General features: G+C 41.3%; 1 protein-coding gene across 1 annotated transcript in view; it reads left to right on the top strand.

The window, feature by feature from the left end:
• mnat1 (MNAT1 component of CDK activating kinase) overlaps positions 1-20,701 on the top strand; it is a 59,499-nt gene that overhangs the window by 4,617 nt on the left and 34,181 nt on the right. The window contains exons 3-7 of the mRNA XM_021317485.2: positions 10,323-10,475; positions 10,858-10,931; positions 13,215-13,318; positions 13,430-13,570; positions 16,142-16,273. Coding sequence (XP_021173160.2) covers positions 10,323-10,475; positions 10,858-10,931; positions 13,215-13,318; positions 13,430-13,570; positions 16,142-16,273 — 604 coding nt within the window. The remainder of the gene's footprint in view (positions 1-10,322; positions 10,476-10,857; positions 10,932-13,214; positions 13,319-13,429; positions 13,571-16,141; positions 16,274-20,701) is intronic.

The following is a 20,701-nucleotide window of genomic DNA, read 5'->3' as shown; positions in this document are numbered from 1 at the left end:
AAAAATAATTTATTTAGATCATTACATGGAAAATCATGAAGTGTCGCAAACATACTGCTTTCACTTTCAAAGTGTATTTATCAATAATAATAATAATAATATGAGGAATGCAAACTTCCTCAGGGGTCTTTTGTGGCTCAATTAGGAAAATTTATAACCAGCAAAATATTCTAACAATGAAAATATGTTAGAACAAAGTTGTTATTCAATAACCTATGGCGTTCTGCATTATCTTTGCATTTTTTAAGAAAAAAGAGCAAATCTGCCCTGTGATTTTTACTCAAAAAGCAGATTTTGGTGCATCTAAATCTTTTAATTAATCAACTAAACAATTGAACTCTTTTCAAAGAGTGACCCAAATCCAGTTCTGATTGCTGAGGATAGCCATAATTTATCCATCCATTGTGATTTACAAATTTATTTCATACATTGCTTAATGTATTGTTGAGCAGTTCAAAAAATAACGATATCCTTTTTTGTGGTAGTTTTTATTTTTTTAATTTTTTTGACATGATGAATTTGGCCCACATGACAAAAGTTTGGACATCCATGATTTAGTCTGAAACGTGGCATTGAGAACCAGCGTCGCTTCTTCCATTGAATCCTGGTCAGGCTTAAAGCATAACACATAAACACATAAGATAAAATAGTCTGAGTAGAAAGCATATTCTGAAGCCGATGCAGAAGTTAATGTAAAATAAGAAGTAGAAAGATGGTAAATGTTTGCAACAATACAACTTTGGTGTGTACAATATCTGAAAACTAGATGAATGACTCTAAAATGATTGGATTTTTTAAATTGTGTCTGTGTATAAAAATTTACTTATTTATCTTGTAAAGTGCCTGGAAATGATGTTAGCTGAGAATCCATGCTACATAAATAAACTAAAGTGAATTTACTTCAACATAATCGTTAACTATGGTAACAATATTGTAAAGATTGTCTCAAGCTTGATTTTTATTCTAACATATTGCAAAGCAGATGAGAAAAAAAAGAAAGAAAATGGCTATTTTACCATATTTCCTTTACTTACTGGGAATAATTACCAGTTTGAATTGAATTCTTAACATAAGCAGTAGTTGTATATGATGTTAGGTTTGAAATATAAAAACAAGCTAAATTACCAGACAAAGCTTTTGCAATAAAAAGTCACACGTGCTCTAGTCTTCTCCGATTAAAAGAGATCCATCCTACAGAAATATGGAGAATGGGGAGTGTGGGACGAGATTCAGGGGCAGACCATGAACTCGCTGGAGGGACCATGTGAGCTGGAAGACGTCGATGGGGATGTCTGTTGCCCCATGAAAAAACCTCATAAAAGTGGAAGACAATGCATGGCTGGATGGACGGGGGTCCCCGAGGCTGCAGTCATTATTAAACATAGTGGATGAAGTATGCATGTAAATAAGACTTAGACTTAGACAAACTTTATTGACATTTTGTATGCACAGAGGGCTTACAGAACGAAATTTCGTTTGCATACAGCTTGAGAATTTCAGTGAATTGCAGTGGATTTCAGAATGAAGTAACTTTGCAGGATAGTTTCAGGATAAAGTGCAGCAGTGATTTCACAGTACAGCAATTGAAATGTAAACAATTCAGGACACATGTGGTAGAGTCCAGTTTTAAGCTCATCGTAGTACAACACAAATGGAAAAGAGAATGGCACAAATCGAGAAATCTGGCCACTTGTGCAGGGCTGAAGTACCGCTGGCAGCAGAACAGCCCCACAGCATGATGCTGCCACCGCCATGCTTGGCATGTTCTTAGATTCGAAAGCCTCACCTTGACTCCTCCAGACATGCTTTCTAGTTGTGGCCGGACAGTTCATTCCTTGTCTCATCTGACCCTTGAACATTTCTCCAGAAAATCGTGGTTTGTCCATGTGTGGCGCTGCAGAATCAAGTCCAGCCTGACGACGTTGATTTGGAAACAAGCGCTTTTTTATTGGTCGGCTAGACCATCACAGTGATTATCCGACGGTGTCCAGTTTATGGCGGACTTGTGTCTTGGTGGTCACTCAACATGTTAATGAGCTTCCTTTCATTTGAAGGCAAACTTTTGGGTCAGATGGTTGACACCTGAGTACGGTTAGTGTTCCAGTAGGACAATGATGTCCAACTGGTTTGGGGACGGGCAAAGCAAGCTAACATTAATTTTCTGGAATGGTCTTTCCACAGCTCCTTCTCAACCCTGTTGAACATTTCTGGATTGTTTAGAAACCGGGTCTGTCCCAGAACCGTGGTTAAAGGTCTGGCCAGAGCGATGCCAGAAGCTCGGTGATGGCTACGTAGTAGGGAGGGAGTTTGTAGATATTTCAGTCTGTATTGTGTGGGCGAGAAAAACTTTGCACCCAGTTGGACTCAAAGGCCATTGCAGCTATTTGTTGTTTAATCTTTCCACCCTGGATAAAGACCGGCTCAGATAAATCCTATAAGTCAAATAAGACTATAGATAATATAACATTTGGCTAAAGGATGAATGGATGGACACTTCAAGCCGTAGATTTATTTTCTATATATTTTAGCTACTCAGGTTCTAACCAAAGCTTAGTGTCGTATCCGCTTTATTTGTTTCTCTTTTTGCCCAATCGGGCTCGTTAAACTGGTTCCGATTGAGCGTCTTCCACGTGACTTCGTGCTGAAAATCTGCTAAATTTACAGGTTCAAACTTGTTACTCATAAATCTTTTTCTAGTAATGCTTAAATTATCCAACAGAGTCAAAAACAACCTCATATATGTGACAAAAGAATGAAACATTCCTGAAAAAAGAAACAATTCAGGACATATATCCAAGCAGAATAGAAATGTTTCATCACAGATAAAGAGAATTTTTTTTTTTCTTTTGCACTGATAAACTTAAATTTAGGGTCTCAGGCTTTAGTTTTGTTTCCGTCCCCTGTTGATAGCAGCACAGACATGACCACCGGAGAAGCGGTGCTCTCAGCGGATGTCGTGCCGCAGCGGCCAGAAGAGCATGACTTTTCCGACCCTGTCTTCTGCTTATTGAGCGGACCATTTTGGATGTGGTCGTGCTTCGTCATCAGGTCAGCAGGGCTCATAACTCCTCCCGCCTCGGTCTGGATGGAGCGCTACACGCAGAAAATTAAAACGATTTCTGCAAATGAAGCAATTTCAAGTGGTGTCCTGGCTCAGGTCACCTTGGCTTTGCTCCCGCTGAGAGCCGGTGCAACAGAATATTTATGTTGTTTTATTTTATTTCTGCCATCCCTAATATCATTTGGTAGAGCTTTTGAGACTTGTCTGGTAAAATGTATAAATCACGTCTGCTTGTAGATAACTTTTAACCAATTATGTGATGAACAGACTGATTATTCTGTTTTAATTGGGATCAAATAGATTTTTCTGTAACTTGATCTGAATAAAACTGTAAGATTGGATCATTATGAACTGAATTGATCTAAACTGAATGTGGATTCTGTATGAATCTGATGTAAAAAAAGAAAAAGAAAGAAAAAAGCTGAATTGAATTGAACTTTTCAGAGAATTTAGAAACAGAAACCCTGAAATGAGTAAGTTTGTAAATTAAGACCTGGTCATATTGACGTGGATATAAAATGCAAGTGTTAAATAGTTTTTATAGATCTATACGCAGCCTTTGATTCTGGACAAATACTAGACTACCTTTGCAAACAGTGACGCTCCATTGAAAAGATTGAAATTTACAGTTGTACTCAAATATTTAAATATCTTGATAGAAATAGATTTTTTAATTTATTTTCTGGTTATATTTCATAGAATCTGAACTGAGGCTAGACGATATAGGGAAAAAAAAGCATATCGATGAAATAGAAATCATGTTGATCGATATAAGCTTAGATGATTATCAACAAATTCAAAACATATATTTAAAGTGCAGCCCTGGCCATTTTATGCTGTTGCTTAGCGACTTATTTTCAGATAAAGACACAAACACTGAGTTCAAACTCAACCCTTTATTCAACCTACATTTTACCAAAAGTACAAGTTTTTAAAAATTAAAAAGAACGCACGTTCTCTGAACTCTTTGAAGGGGACGGAGCTTGGTGACAGTCTGTGTTGTGATTGGCTGGGAGGATGTAATGATTGTAATATTAACCTACATGATAGGCTAGAATGCAAAAGGAAGGAAAACTTATCATATTGAACTTTTTATTGACCCTTTTTTTCTATCATCGATATACGTCTAACGATCGATCGATATATATCGTTATTCAATTATCGTCCAGCACTAATCTGAACTATAATATATTAAAAAACTTTTATTTCCCCTTATGGTTAGTAGTTTGGCGAAACTAAACGTGATATCAAACAGTCTTATTTGCTCCTTTTAAATCCTGATGATGCCAGAAACTACCTTATTGACCCTGATCCAAAGTTTACGTGATCTAGTCCTCTTTCGCCCTAACCCAGCTTGAGGTCCTGGCTGGTCGTTGCGGAAGAGGCCGTTCAGTTTCTCAGGCAGGTTGTTTTAAAGTCACTTGTTCCAAAAATTCTTGGGCTGTCTTGCATGAACTGCATGTTTGAGATGAACCCAAAATGGTCCTTTGTTCCAGAGGTTTTGAGGCTTGCCTCTGTGTTTGGTGTAGTAATGGGTTTCTTCTGACAGCTTGACCATGCAGTCCATTTTTCTTTAAGTTCCCCCTTGTTGTTTAACAGCTGCCCTATTTTTCTCTTATTTGTGGGGTATTTCTTTACATCCTAAACCGTTTTCTGGCAGTCGGGGCTAAAATTTCTGCTGGTGTACCAGAATCCCTAATTTCTTACCTCTTAATGTGAGTTTGAACACTTCTGATTGGCACTATGCAGTCCTTAGACATCTTTAGACATCCTTTCCCTGTTTTTGTGAAGTTCAGCGACGCTCTCTATCAGATCCTTTGACGATTCATTTGTGTTCCCGATGGCTATTAATGCAAATGTGGGTGCAGCACTGCATCGGTGAGAGTGGTTACCTTTAGTAGCCGGGTAAAGTCATGTGTTTCAACTCGGGTGTAGGTAATCAGTCCAACCCTTCCAGTTTAACTTTTGATCAGGGTCATCTGGGTAGTTTTTTGAGGTCATTATGATTTGTTTGCTAGTAGATGGCTTCATCGAACTACTAACCATGTGGCTGGTGACAGATTTGTTCCCACCCAGTTATGGTCACAGCTGTGCAATACACAGTTCCAATACTAGGGTTAAACGATTTTGGAAAATAATCAAACTGCGATTTTTTTTATCGTAATAATGCGATTTATGCAATTATTTCTTTTCAGTTTAATTTATCATGTCTTTTTAAACATATACAAACAACAAATCAATCTGTTTCATCGCTGTGCAGATCAGGTGCTAAGAGAGCCACTGCGTCTCAACTCGGAGCAGAAATGATTGCGTTCTGCCTTCGATATATTTCAACCAAAATTTGCGATTTGATTTTGACTTTTCTCTGCATTAACCACAAGCAACAAAAATGGCCTCTTGTAAACAAGGACTATTTAAAACAAGAACTTTTAATGTTTTTATTAATCAGAATGTTATTCAAGAGAACAGCTTTTAATTGAGTTGGACATCAAACCTTGTTGAACATAAAGTGCAACCAACCAACAAGTCTATGTATTAAAAAGTTTGACCGCTACTTAATGCTATGGTGAGATTCCTGATAGTTTCTGGTAAAACAGTATGATTATATAAACTATAAAACAAGTAATAAAATTAGATTATCTCACTGCTGCAACTCTCTTCCCTTCCATGTGGAGGCAAACCCACTTTAAACATTTTACTGACACCTAAAGGACGTGTCTGATTCACTAATTGTTACATAGCCAAAAACTACAGACCTCTGCGATTTGGATATTGCGTTTTTTTTTAATTGCGATTATATTTCAAAGCCGATTAATTGTGCAGCCTTAGTTAAAACCTGCCGTCTCCTCACTTCATATTGGGCTGTTATTATCAGGAAAACAATCTTGTGTTGCGATGACTATCCGTTCTGGACGACCCAAGTCTTTGGGAGTTGTAATGTTCAGAAGATCATTTGTAGATTTTTGGTAACTTTGGATCCTGATGCTGCAGTCGTCAGAGGTCTACAAGGACTCAGTCTGGGAAGGTCAAGAGCTCCGTAGGCCCGTTTTGCTCTGGCCCTTTCTTGCACAGATGCAGGCTGTGTGACAACGGGGTGGTAGAGTTGGGATGTGTTGGTGGTGGAGTCTCTTTGCTGAGCCAGGAGGACCCTGTTTACTTTCCTATTACCACCCCCCCACCCCTCTGTGACCTGCTGACAGCTGCAGATGAAGAGATAGGAGCCTGGAGCACTGAGCAGGACAGGTGAGAGAGGGAGGAGTCCAAAGCCCTCTGTCAGCAACAACAGCCCTGGGACACAGAGATGGCAAGCTGTTACTTCTGAACCGTCTTTCTGTCTGAGCAGGGTCGCAGTGGCAAGACGTCTCTGACCATGAAAGCTGGCACAAAGCAGAAGATGGAAAGTCTCCTCCCTTGTTTTAAGGGGTCACCTCTCAGCTCTAGAGTTACACAGGGTTTCCCCTTTAGAGGGTTCTGTTGTGTGGTCCATTTATGGGGCAGGGGGCAAGCTACGCCCTACTCCTTGCCCCGTGGTTGATGAATGGGCTCTTTGTGGGCCTGTGGAAACAAGCTGAATCCCTCCATCCACCTCCATATGGCGAGGCCTATAGATCTGCTGTAGCCCGAGGCCACAGCGAACATCTGCCTCTTCCAGGGCGCGCTCCCAACTCCAAGGCACCGACCGGACACCGCACATGTGTCCCGCTGCCGCTCTGCTTTCATTTTCAACGTTTCAGCTTGGCTGCGGCCAAGCCAAACTGACACACGATAGCATTAGTGCTTTCAGACGTGGCAGGTTGGGCTTGTTCGACCCTCATTGGAAGCGTTGGGTGTAAACAGAGAAACCCCATGTCTCTGCACTTTCCTCCTTAGCTGTGTTTTCTGCTTTGTGTCGTGCTGATGAGGTGAAACGTCCTGGCAGAACGACTCCGTCACGGCCGTCCTGGAAAGGCTCTGTCCCCGTGGAAGTTTGGACTCGGCTGCTGTGACGTGACTCAACCACACCGTCAGTGAGGGACTCCCGAAAAGCATGCCTCTCCTCTCAACTTTGCTCCATAATTCTGGAGAACGCCTGTGCTCCAAAGCTGACTCCGCTGTTAGGAAACCAGATGTCCATTTTTGTGAGGATGGTCATGAGCTGGAGGTTGAATTCCTGTGGCAATAGAGCTCCACGGAGACTTAATTAAAAGAGCGACTGTGCAAACGTTTATCCAGCCTCTCCTGCCTGTCAGGGGGGACACAAAGGGACATTCCCATTGTCTTTGGTGTCCATTCTCCACCGGCGTGTGACTGATAGGTAAACACCTACCTGCATAAAGGTGTGATTGATGGTTAAACTCGGGACTGTGCCCTCAGGTGTGCCTGCTGCTCAGACTGCGGCGGACATTGTTAAGATGATGCATGAACAATACAGATTAAACTGGGGCCTAACTGAAGAAAAAAAAAACTCCGTCTTTGTTATTTTTGGCTGGGATTCGTCAATGATTAGGAGTCCAGCTGAGAAACTCATCATGACTCTGCTGTTCTGTTTCATATCTGGTCCATTAAACATATTTATGGTGCCATGAAAAAGTATTTCCTCCCTTAAACACATTTCTTCTGTTTTACTTTCTTTTTTAATACCTAAATGTTTCCAAGCATCAAATAAATTTGAATAAAAGATAACCTGAGTAAATACAAAGAGCACTTTCCCACAAAGAGCAGTTTTCAAATAACAATTTCATTTATTGAAGGAAAGGCACCTTTCAAACCAAGCTGGCCCTGTAGTAATTGCCCCCTTAAACCTAAAACCTGGTTCTGTTACCGCAGACAGAAACAATTGTTAACAATCCCGCTGTAGTAGGAATTTGGCCCACTATTCCTTCCAGAATTGTTTTAATTTACCTTCATCGTAGCGTTTCAAAGCCTGAAAGGCTGGTTTACGTCCATGCTACAACATATTAATCATATTTAAGGCTGGTCTTTGACTAGGCCACTCCAAAACCTTCATGTTCGATTTTTGAGCTGTTAGAAGTAGGACCTGTTAGTGTTGTGTGGATCATTTTCCAGCTGCATTACCCAACAGTGTTTGAACTTAAGGTCACAAACTGATTGCTGGACAATCTCCTTCAGGATTTCCTGTTGGAGAGCCAAAATCATTCATGGGTCCATCAATTACAGAAAGTGGTCCTGGTCCCAAAGCTGCTCAATTAAACTACCACCATCATGTTTTCTATTGATTTGTTCTTTTCAGAAACTTTCCTGGTAAACAAAAGATCGTTCTTCGTGTAATTTCTCCAACGGATGCAATTTCCAGTTGATCTCAGTCTCATTATCGTTAAATTTTGATCTCTGACCTTTTTAAAGGTGCACAGTGCAAGTTTTGAAGTTAAATATTATTTATTTTCTTTCCCATACATGCCCTTGTGATCGGCCGATGTGTAAAATGAGTTATGCTCTATTTACCACAGCCTGGTGTCATTTCAACTTGTCACCAGAGGGGGCAGACATCTGCAAAAACTCTGGAACTTACTCTTTGCTCCTTTAAATGAAGTAAGTGAAGTCTGCAAAACGTTTGGTGCTGTTCTGGGTTTTTCTGTGACCTCCTGGATGAGTTTTTGATGCTCTCTTGGAGTAATTTTGGTAGGCCAACCTTTTCTGGAAATGTTTACCACTGGCTCCATGTTTTCTCCATTTGTGGATACCGGAGTCTGAGAAATGGCTTTGCAAACTATTCTGGACTGATGGAAGTCAGTGGTTTTGCTTCTCATCTGTTTTTGAATTGTTATTAGATTATGCCACTTTGTGTTGCTTTTTTTTATGTTGCCACACAGGTACTATTAAAGTGATTTCTTGATTCTACATGTCTGGCAGGATTCATGGTTCAATTAGTTACAGAAAGTTGTCCTGGTCCTTAATCTTAATTAAGTCGTGATTTAACAAGAGGAGCAATTCCTTTTCTATTTAGGGACTGGGCTTTGGGATAGCTTTGATTCCCTTAATAAATAAAACTATTATTTAAAAACTCCATGTTATATTTACTGTGGTTATCTTTGATGTTAGAAATTCCCGCTCTATAACATTCGAGATAAACTTCAGTTGCAATTTTGTAGGTCCTAAACTTCCTCCGGCTTTTCCCTTTCAGGGCTCGCCACAGTGAGTCATCATGTTATAAACTTTCATGGTAAATCTGTCAAAAGTTTGACGCCTGATGCCCTTCCTGATAGGGATTAAAAACATTATTATTTATACATATATTACAGCTTATTGTGTGGTTGACCCACAACTCTTCTGGGTCAGATGGAGGAGTTTTAGTATCTTGGTGTCTTGTGCAGCAGTGATGGTGGGATGGAACGTGAGATGGACAAACGTTTCGGGGCTTCCTCTGCACTAATGCGGCCGCTGCTCAGGTCTGTTGTGCTGAAAAAAAAAGAGCTGAGCTAAAAGCAAAGCTCTCGGTTTACCTATAGGTTTACGTTCTGACCCCTAACTAAGGTCACGGGGTGCGGATCATGACCGAAAGAATGAGATCCTGGATACAAGAGGCCAAAATGGGCTTCCTCCTGAGGGCGGCTGGGCTCAGCCTTAGAGATAAGGTGAGGAGCTCTTATCTAGGGGAAGCTCAAAGTAGAGCCGCTGCTTCTCCGCATTGAAAGGAGTCGGGTCTGGTATTTCATCAGGATACTTCCCGGATTCCTCCCTTTGGGGGTTTTCCAAACACTTCCCACTGGAAGGAGACACCGGGGAAGACCCAGAACTCGATTGAGGGGCTATATATCCATCAAAAGAGAAGAGATGGATGGATATAACATGATGGAATATATTATGAACTCGCTGTTTTAACTTCTCGGTCACAACAGATTCAGCTGAGAATGTTTCATTTTTATCAGACAGTGATGGAAAACACAAAATGCTTTCCTCTCTTCTGGAGTTTTTCAGAGCTGGATTTTCCTCACGTTACGCAGCATGACAGAGGTCTGCTGCAATGACAGTAAAGCAGATGTTTTTTTTATGCATTGCCAGACGCTCCACTGATGCGGTGTCGGACTAATTTCCTCTGGTCTGAGAGTGCCGTGGCGGCCTAATCGACATTTCTGTTGCAATCCCGGCCATCTTTGAGCACTTACAAGAAATATTCAGCCCCCCCCCCCCCCCCCCCCCCCTATTTATGATCCACTGCTTCAGCCATACCTCGTAGAGAAATGTATAGAAAGCTGTATTTGTACATGCGGCCACTCAAAGAGTTGTAAGCGTTCTGCTTCTTGTCGTCACGTCTCTCCTGCAGATGCGAGAACTGTGTGGAGATGCTGTTTGTGCGCGGCTCGGGGAACTGCGTGCAGTGCGACACGCCTCTGAGGAAGAGCAACTTTCGCGTGCAGCTCTTCGAAGATGCATCCGTGGACAAGGAGGTAGAGATCCGCAAGAAGGTGATGAAAATGTGAGTCGGGTCGGGTCGGGTTGGGTTGGTGGGGGGGGGGGAGCATTAGGGGTGTGGTTCTGTGTGTTTATATGTTACTCCAGGCCTCCTCCCACTTCTTAAGCCGCCTTTGTCTTTCTCATTACACTGTTTGTTTTGTAGACAATGAGTCTCCCCGGGGGGGTGGGGGCAGAGGCTCTTTCTCTGTCAGATTTTTTTTTACTCCGCAGCCCCTCCCTGCCCTCTTTCACTCCATCTTATCAGTGTCCTTTAATAGCCCCTTAATTGAGATCTAATGCATGTGTATATTGGGCAGAATGCAGAGATGGTTTATAAAATGGTTGATTTAATGGACGCTGTTGCCGGTGCACGCTGCCTGATTGCTCCTCTTGTTTCTCTGCAGCTATAACATGAGAGAATTCGACTTCTCTACCCTGAGAGACTATAACGACTATCTGGAGCAGGTGGAGGACATAGGTAGGAGCACGGCCTCAGTCTGGACTAACTTTAATGTTTTCTCATTGGCTCTGGGCCTCTTACTAAGCACTGCTGCCAAATGGTGCAATTGATGTGAGAATATTTCTAGGCTGAGTCCAATTAGTACCTTTTGCTACTATTTCTAAAGGAGTAAAAAATGCAAACCCTAAATAAAGTTGTGAAAACATAAACTGTATCCTACCTTTGTTCTTCCAACATTTTTGTACATACTGTCATTTAATATCAGCTTTAACAATACTGAAGCGTCCAAATAATTTTAAATAAACAGCAAAACTGAAGAAAATGCATTTCAAATTGTTCTATAAAGTGCAACAAAAAATTATATTTTCTGGGTGGGAATAAACAAAAATTACTGACATCCCACACATGAGTTGCTCATGATTGGAGCATTGCTGCCCTGCAAGCTCACACATTTAGTTTGGTGCTCCTGACTGTAGACGTGAGAGTGAACACCACGCTGAGATCCAAAGGTCTGTCGAGGCCTTCAGGAAGAAGATGGTTGCAGTTTCTGAATTTGTTAAATGATTTGAAGAGGTTTCAAAAGATATCACCCACTTCACTGTAAGGGGAGAGAAGTCTACAGTTGTGGGACCTTCATAGGGGCTCCCAACATACCCAGATCTGGCCATCCAAGCAATTCACCCTGAAAGCAGACATAAAGATGCTAAAAGAAGTCTCCAAAAACCTTAAAACCTCATCTCTGGACCTATGGCCATTATATGGTCGACTGCAGGTAGTCCAAAATAAGGCTGCTCGTTTAGTGTTAAGATGTCCTTTTTCTACAAGTATTATTGATATGCACCGCACTTTATTGTGACCTTTATTGTTGCAGTACAATTTATTACTTTTTTTAAACAAAGTCATACTAACAGAGAGACCTGAATCATTTTATGAAAAGCTTCTTTATTCTGATCAGATGCACAATCATTTTACCAGATAATCATCAAATCTGTTGTTTATAGAGCAATTCGGGAATGGAATAAGTTACCTAAAAACATTAAAGATCTAAAAAGATCACTTTCTTTTAAAAGAGCTCTGAAATCTAACGTTTTAAAGTTAAGTTTAAATTCAAGTCTATGTATGTAATTTATAAAATAATGTCCTATATGTGTATGAACAATTTTGAATTGTTTCAATTCGACCCCAGGAAGATTAGTAACCACTTTGGTAAAAAACTAACGGGGATCCTAATAATTAAACAAATAAACAGCCTCTTGCTACTAAGGTGCATGTCTGTAAAATCAGCAATCAAACTGTACAGGTTTAATTTTTATGGATCCAAATGATCTTCGTGCACAGCTTCCGTGTGCTTTATGTCGTAAAAGGATCCAGCTGGGCTCCCCTGTGCAGCTCAGACGGTTTGCTGCAGCCGTAAACACTGCAAGTAGGAAAGAACTTAAAAACACCCAAATAAAGTGGAAATAAATACAACTTACTACACCCAGAGGAGAAGAATGAAAGTGTATAGATTTATTAAATTAATGAAAATACCTGCAACGTTTTTTTTTTTTTTTTTTAATTGGTGTTTGGTTCTGTTTAGCAGAAATCTCTTAATGTTAACTTTTTATGTTTTTGATTTGACATGTATTGATTGTGGTTTTTTTTTAACGTATCTTTATTACTTTTCTCATATTATACAGGAAAAGCTTTGTACCAAAGCATACAAACTTCTTATACTACACAGAACAAGGTGAACAAGTAAACCGTAACAACAACAAAAATACACACAGTGAAAAAAAAGACAATAAATAAATTAATAAGTAAATAAATAAAACTAAACTAGGAAACCCTGTAAAAACATGTTCAAAAAAAGATCAATATACAGTACAGACATGAGAGAAAAAAATAATAATAAAAAATAAAAAAGAGAAAAGAGAGGGAAAAAAAGGGACATAACATTAAGGCTCAAATTAATTAATCAGTTAAAAGGATACTTAAACAGATGTTAACTTTAACCAGCACAAAATCAATGATGGGTGCAAAAACATTTGATGTTTGACAATGTAACAAGTTATCACATACTATTATTTTCTATTTTCATTTAAAATTAATCAAATTCCAAACAGATTTTGCACTTTTTAAAGATATTTTGGAACTATTTATCAACTCACCAGCCACTTTATTAGGTACACATTCCAAGTACCGGGTTGGACACCCTTTTGCCTTTTAAAGATATTTTGCAGCATTAGAGCTACACAACATTGTAACTTTAGAGTTGAAGACATTTATGCATATTTTATTTTTTTTACCTTTTGCATGCAGTTTACAACCTGACAAACAACATCGATGTAGAGAACACCAAGCTGAGGATGGAGCAGTACCAGAGAGAAAACAAAGACACCATCCAGAGAAATAAGGCGAAGCTGGTATGCACCGCCTCCGCTGGCCTCTCTTAGACACGGCCACGACTTCAGATTTGTGGTCAGTGATGTCGCATGTTGTTTTTTGAAGATCCCGTTTTCCCTCTCCTCCCTCAGACGCGGGAGCAGGAAGAGCTGGAGGAGCTGCTGCTCCTGGAGCAGCAGAGCAACGAGCAGCGGAGGCTGGACGTCCTGCAGGAGGAGCAGAGGCAGCTGCAGGCCAAGAGGAAGAGCAAACAGGCTCTGCTGGATGAACTGGTGAGGAACCCACGTGTTGCATGTCCGTATTTACTAAAACCGACAAACCCGGTGATGGGAAAGTGACAAGCGTGGCTGATGCACATTCTTTACCACACACTCACACACAGTCACCCTGAGGGTTGATGGCTGTGACACCATTAAGAGCTTATTACAAGTCATTGCACTGCAGCTTGCGTTGCTCCCATTCTGTGATCTCAAAGCCTTTCGGCTCCGTTGTTTTGAGTTGAGGGCTTTGGAAGTTATTGTTCCTGCAGAGCCGCCTGCAGAAGGACCATCACAGATAGCAGGTTAAGCTGTGTGCTTGTTTGTTTGAGGCCCAGCGGCTGTTGACTGTAGGCAGATGAGATCAACGCAGACCCCCCTCCGAGGGGAGCTCTCCAGAGCTCGTGCATCTCTACCTCTCTGTGGCCATTTGCACACAGAATGAATCTACAGGTGCCTTGCAAAAATATTCCCCCCCTTTGGCTTTTTAACCTATTGTGTTACATTCCAACCTGTAACTTAAGTGTTTTTACCTTAAAGTGTGAAAGGCCCCAGAGGCTGCAGCACCACTAAGCCAGAGGCATCACACCATGAAGACCCAGGAGCGCTCCGAACAAGTCAGGGTGGGGTTTTAGAGAATATAAAAAATGTCGATGTTCCCCCGGAGCATCATCAGATCCATCATCTTCAAATGGAAACCACATGGTACCACAACCAACCCGCCATGGTGCTGCCCACCAGAACCCACAGACCAGGCCAGGAGGGTTATATATCATAGAGGCAGCACAGAGACCAAAGGTCATCCTGAAGGAGCTGCAGGAACATAATCAGCCAGACGCTCCGTAAAGCTGAGCTTCTTGGAAGAGTGGCCAGAAAAAAAAGTATTATTTAGTCTTAAAAAATAAGAAGGCATGTTTTGAGTATGGAGGAAGGTGCTCTGGTCAGATGGGACTAAAATGTAACTTTTCGGCCACCAAGGAAAACGCCGTCTTCCGCAAACCCAACACGTCCCGTCACCCCAAGAACCTCATCCCCTACAGTGAAACATGGTGGTGGCAGCATCATGCTGTGGGGACGTTTTTCATGACCAGCGACTGGGAAACTGGTTCCAGTTGAGAGAAAGGTGGATTGGTGTTAAATACAGCGATGTTTCGGAGCAGAACCTGTGAGTCTTTCTGTGATTTGAGACTGGGACGGAGGTCCACCTTCCAGCAGGACAATGACACTCGGGTGGGTTAAGTGGAAATGTGTTGGAATGGTCTAGTCAAAGTCCTGACTTCAGTTTAATTGAGATTCTGTGGTTAGACTAGAAGATCACGGTTCACAAGTGAAAACCATCCAGCATGGAGGAGCTGGAGCAGACCAGACGTGGTCAGCTCATGGAAGCGGATCCAAAGCCACTTTACAAAGTCCTGCCTGACAGTTATGCACACTGGCATTTTCAGCAATTTTGTCTAATTTGTTGTTTGCTGCAAAATAAAAAAAATACATCTTCAAAGTTGTAGGCATGTTCTGTAAATGAAAAGACTGCAAAGCCTTAAACCATCTATTTTAGTTCCAAGTTATGAGGCAACAAAAGCCACAAAACAAAATGCCAGGAGGACTTTTGCTTAGCAAGTCATTGTAAGCAAAAGTCAAATATGCTTTATTACTATCAGTAAATACATTAACTTAACTAACTATATGCTTCAAATTGGATTTCTCGACACATTTCTTGAACTTTTTTAATTTAGGAATATCGTTTGGTCACTCCAAACGATCAAACCAAAAACATTTCAGTGAATTAAGCTGTCATTTTGTTTCTGGTGCACAAATGAATGTTAAAAGCTCTGCTGGGTTAGGGTCAGTCGGTTTTTAATAAATACAGAAAAGCTCCAAAATTCGTGACTCCATTCCTACAGTTATCAAATAAGTTTCAATAAGCAGTCAGTGTTGCTGCACTCTGCCTGTCAGCTGGCTGAAATAAGGTGGCCAGACTTTTACCTTTTCCTTCCTAACCTGACTATTTAAACAGCCAATAGCAGCTTGTTACACTTGTGTTACCCCAAAAAAAGTGTAATACAATAAAAAAGGGACAATATTGTGCTCAATATCAGATTTATTTGAAAACTGCTACCAAATTTAATGAGTGTTTACTCTTTATTCTTTCAGAATAAAAGTCACTATCATCATAACGGTAACAATTATTTTAATTGAACTTTATTGATCTCACAATGGAGAAATTAACCTGCTATGATTATTTATTTTCAGCAGTTGTGTGTTTAAATTAAAGGGATTAGGTTTAGTTTGGTTTTACAGATTTTTAGTGAATACAGTGAACCATGGCGCTATCATAGCATCCCGTGCCTAAACTATGCGCTCATGCCTGACGGCACTCTGACCTTGCATTTAATTGGAGGTTGTGTTTGCAACTTTTTAATATCCCTGCCTCCAGTTCAGTGACGGCGTGCCTGAAAGCACCGTTTTCTGATGGTTATCTCGCTGCGGTGATGAAGGATGGAGAGGGGCTGCCGTCAGTGTCGGCTCTTAATGAAACGCGCTAATGACAGCCGCTGAATTCTCCCCGCACCGCTTGTGTTCCTGCAGGAGAAGTCTCAGCTTCCTGCCACCATCTTACTCGCGCAGCACAAAGTCCGCGCCGCCCAGCTGGAGACCGAGATCGAGCAGCAGAAGCAGAACGTGAAGCCGACCAGTTTGTTCTCAACTGGAATCCAGATAGTAAGTAAACGTTTTTGATATCAACACCGAAAAGTCGGGTAAAGTACCAGTTTGGTGTTTTCAGACTTTATTTCCCCTCCTTCCTTCCTGTTGTTCTTCCTTCTTTACTTCCTGGTTCCCATCCTCTATTCATTCTTCCTCCACTCTCTTATGTCATCCAGTCTTTCTTTTTAGTCCTTGTCGTTCTTTTCTTCGTTGTGTTCTATCTCTCCATGTCTTTCCTGCTCTAAGTCCTTCCTTGTATCTGTCCTTCTTTTCTTTCTTATTCTGTTCTAACTATTGCTTTATTTTGTCTTCCTTTTTCATTTCTTTTCTTTATTCATTCTTTCCTTTGTCCTTAGTAATTTCCTTCCTTGCTTCCTTCCTTCTTTCATGCTCAGTTCCTTCCTTCCTTTCTTTCATCCATCCATCCATCCATCCATCCATCCATCCATCCATCCATCCATCCATCCATCCATCCATCCATCCATCCTCCCTCCCTCCCTTCCTTCTTTCTTTCATCCATCCATCCATCCATCCATCCTTCCTTCTTCCCATCCTTCCTTTGTCCTCAGTAATTTCCTCCGTCTGAATTTCCTTCCTTGCTTCCTTCCTTCCTTCATTCCTTGTTGCCTCCCTCCCATCCTTCCTAAATGTCTCCCTCCCTCCCTTCTTCCCTTCCTACTTCCCTTCCTCTCTCCCTTTGTCCCTCCATTCTTTCTTCATCCTCAGTATTTTCTTTCTTTCTTTCTTTCTCTCTCTTCCTTCCTTCATTCATGCTCAATAATTTCCTTTCTTCGATCCTTCATTTCTCTCTGCCTTCCCCCCATCCTTCATAAATTTCTCCCCCCCTCTCTTCCTTCCTATTTCCCTTCCTCTCTCCCTTTGTCCCTCCATTCACTCTTCATCCTCCGTATTTTCCTTTCTTCCACCCATTCATAGTGAATTTTTTGAATTAGAAATTAGCCTAAAATAATTGGAAGCTTGGAAACGTTCAGTCTGGAAAAATTCAAATTTTCTTTCATGTTAAAATGTGTCAGGACCTTGTATTAAGTGAGACATTAGTTTATCTATTCATAGAAAAGTTTTATGACTGAGAACAGAGTGGACATTAACCATCCCCATTATAATTTACAATGCTTTTAACTCGGCTACGGCTCAACTCGTGCAGAACAACTCTGAAACCTTTTTTGTCCAAAACACTTCTGCCCCCATCCCAGCCGGGCAGCTCCCTGTTCGTACCAAAACAAACAGACTGCTGGCATTTCTCTGGGGCAGAACGTTAAGCAAAGTGTTGTGGCTCATAAACGATGTCCAGTAAATCCATAATTTAATCGTCTCTTATTTTGCGCTAGCCTTGGTAACATGTGTAACGGTTAAGATTAGTGGTCGGTGCGTACGTCAGGACTGTGGCTTCCCACCTGCAGGTCAGAAATAAAAGTTAGAGATGCACCAATCAGCTGATGAGCCTCGGTGTTAAGATATTTAAAGTGTGGATTTTCAGGAGTGTTTGTGAAAAGTAAAGAGCCCCGCCATTGTTTCTGCTTGTTGAAAGCTGCTAGGTTTTTCCTTTTTGTTGACAAAAGTGAACTTTATGAAATATGGGTATTTGGTTCATGAACAGGACTAAATGTTGCAGTTTGTTCTATCAGGATAAATCTACACGGCACACGGTAACGTATCTGTCCACTGTGTTCTGACCAAAGCCGGGTCCTTCCTGTCCTGTTCTCTGTTTCAGTCTAATTTAGAAGTCATTACTCGTAAACGCCACTGTATTAATAAGCCCGCGGACCTGAATCGGAGGGTCTTTGTCCTCGTCTGGCGCATCTTCAGTGTGGGAACGGGCCCTGACCTTCTTCGCTCATATCCCCACATTCCTCCGCGAGAGCGGCGGGTCCCGCGAGGGCCGAGCATGCGGGCTCCGGGCTTTAGCGGCGCTGCAGTTTATGCACACGTTGCGTGGAGAGACCTTCATACTTGGCTGTCGTTCATGTTTTTTCGGTCGTTTGTTTTCATTTTAACGGGATGAGATAAGCTGTGTCATCATCCCCGCTGCTCCCTCCTCAGCAGCCCTCATGAGATACGGTTGTCTTCTCACAGTTAAGTGATGCATGGCGCAGATATCTGCTTTGTACTCACCTAAAGCTGGAGACTCGATTTTGACACGCTTTGTTATATGCAAACTCTCACTTTTCTCTGCCTCGTACACAGTTCCTTAAGCATGTTGCAATGTAGGGCTGTGAATATCCCGCGCTTTAATATAAACACGGCGCAATTGTGTTGCTCTTGGCTTCTTTTCTGGCTGTTTTTCCAGCCCTTAATTTCGCTGCTTCTTCTCGTTCGAGCTGCTTGTTATTTGAACGGAGCTCTCGCCACGCATCTTCTCGGTGGGACTGAGAGACGCGAGTCGGGGGGGAAAAAGTGTTGGTTTGGATTTCCCTCCGCCTCAGAGTCCAGAGGAATGACTTGTGTTTGACTTGGTAGGTTTTCAGCGAAGAACTGTGGCTTCCTGCGGATTGCTGGAATGCATGTATCTGCGAGCGCTACGGTCTGGACAGAAAATTAGGGAAGAGAAGATCTGAAATATGTAAATGTTTTATTGCAAAGGGTGATTTGTTATACCTGTAGCGTTGTTGTCTGTGACAAAAAACATAAACAATATGGGCGCAGCTATGTGATAAGATCACTATTGCCCATTATTATTAGTACAGTTCTTTACAAAAGTATGGACAAACCTGAGTTTTTTTAATATTTTGTCATGTTTCATCCACAAGCTTACTTCTGTATTTTAATCACATTTTAATGTCCTTCTTATTTTATTGTCTGTTTTCTATTAACTGTAGCACTTTGAGATTTCTTGGAAGTGTAAAGCGCATTACAATTAAAATCTATTATTATTATTATTATTATTATTATTATTTAATTGGGATTTCTTTTCTGGTAGATCAACACAAATCCTTGTAAAGGTGCATTTGAATAAAAATGCATGCTTTTCAGGATTTTCTTTTTTACACATAAATATCTGAAGTGTGGCGTAGATTTTAATTCAGCCACATTTACTCTGATACCCCTGAATAAAATCTTTAATTAGTAAACGGAGTCAAACTCTGCATGATTTAATCTCAATTTAAATCTAGCTGTTCTGTTTCTGGCCTCAGAGGTTTGTTGAGAACATTTAGAGAACAAACAAGTTAATGTAAAGCAAGTAAAGCAAGGAACCCAGCGGGGACGGGTCAGGGAGAAAGTTCTGGTTCTGTTTAAAGCGGGGTTAGGTTCTAAAACAATATCCCAAGCTGTGAACCCCTCCCCGATCAAATCCATCATCTGAGTGCGAAAACCTGCCAGGGTACTTGACAGGCTGGGAAAGGACAGCGTTAATCATAGAAGCAGCCAGGAGGCCCCCGGTGGCTCTGGAGGAGCTTCAGAGATCCACGCCTCAGGTGGGAGAATCTGCAAGATCAAAGGTGTTTTTTTTTTAAAGAAAGACATAAGAAGTCAAATGTCTTTGAAAGCATTGTGGCAAATGCTTGCATTTTGCCACAAGCCACGAAAGCAAACATGTTGAACAAAATGTCCTGGTCAGACGAGACCGGAGCATAGCCTATATGCAAACGTGTCACTGTACGCCACCCCGAACATGGTAGCGGCAGGTTCCCGCTGTAGAGAAGCTTTTATTTCAGCATGGAGAGGGAAGCTGGTCAGAGTTTATGACAAGATGGAGTGAGCAGGATAATCCTGAAAGGAAACCCGTTAGACATCCATATAAATACAGACTGTGGAAGAACCACCGTGCTGGTTCTATTGGACTTCAGTGCAGCATTTGATACTGTTGATCACTCCATCCTGTTAGAACGCCTGGAGAACTGGGTCGGCCTCTCTGGTACAGCTCTCCACTGGTTTAAATCCTACTTAAAGGACAGGGACTTTTTTGTATCAGTAGGTAACTTTACATCAGAGATGACAAAAATCACATGTGGGGTTCCCCAAGGGTCCATTCTGGGTCCCCTCCTCTTCAATATCTACATGCTCCCTCTAGCACAGGTAATAAAAAATAACAACATCAGCTACCATCATTATGCAGATGACACACAGCTCTACATCACCATGTCACCAGGTGACTATGAACCAGTTCAAGCACTGAGTAAATGCCTAGAAGAAATCAATGCATGGATGTGCCAAAATTTTCTCCAATTGAATAAAAACAAAACTGAAGTAATAATATTTGGACCAATAGAGGAGAGATCAAAAGTTAGCTCACAGCTTCAGTCGCTTCAGCTAGGAACCACTGATCAGGCCTGAAATCTGGGAGTAGTGATGGACTCAGACCTGAACCTCCAAAAGCATCTAAAGACAATTATAAGGTTGGCTTTCTATCACCTGAGGAACATTTCCAGGATTAAAGGACTGATGTCTCAGCAGGATCTGGAAAAACTAATCCATACGTTTATA

The sequence above is a fragment of the Fundulus heteroclitus genome, chromosome 19, assembly GCF_011125445.2.
Source record: "Fundulus heteroclitus isolate FHET01 chromosome 19, MU-UCD_Fhet_4.1, whole genome shotgun sequence".
Taxonomy (NCBI): domain Eukaryota; kingdom Metazoa; phylum Chordata; class Actinopteri; order Cyprinodontiformes; family Fundulidae; genus Fundulus; species Fundulus heteroclitus.
The sequence above is the reverse complement of the archived record's forward strand: the minus strand, read 5'-3'. Positions and strand labels throughout refer to the sequence as shown.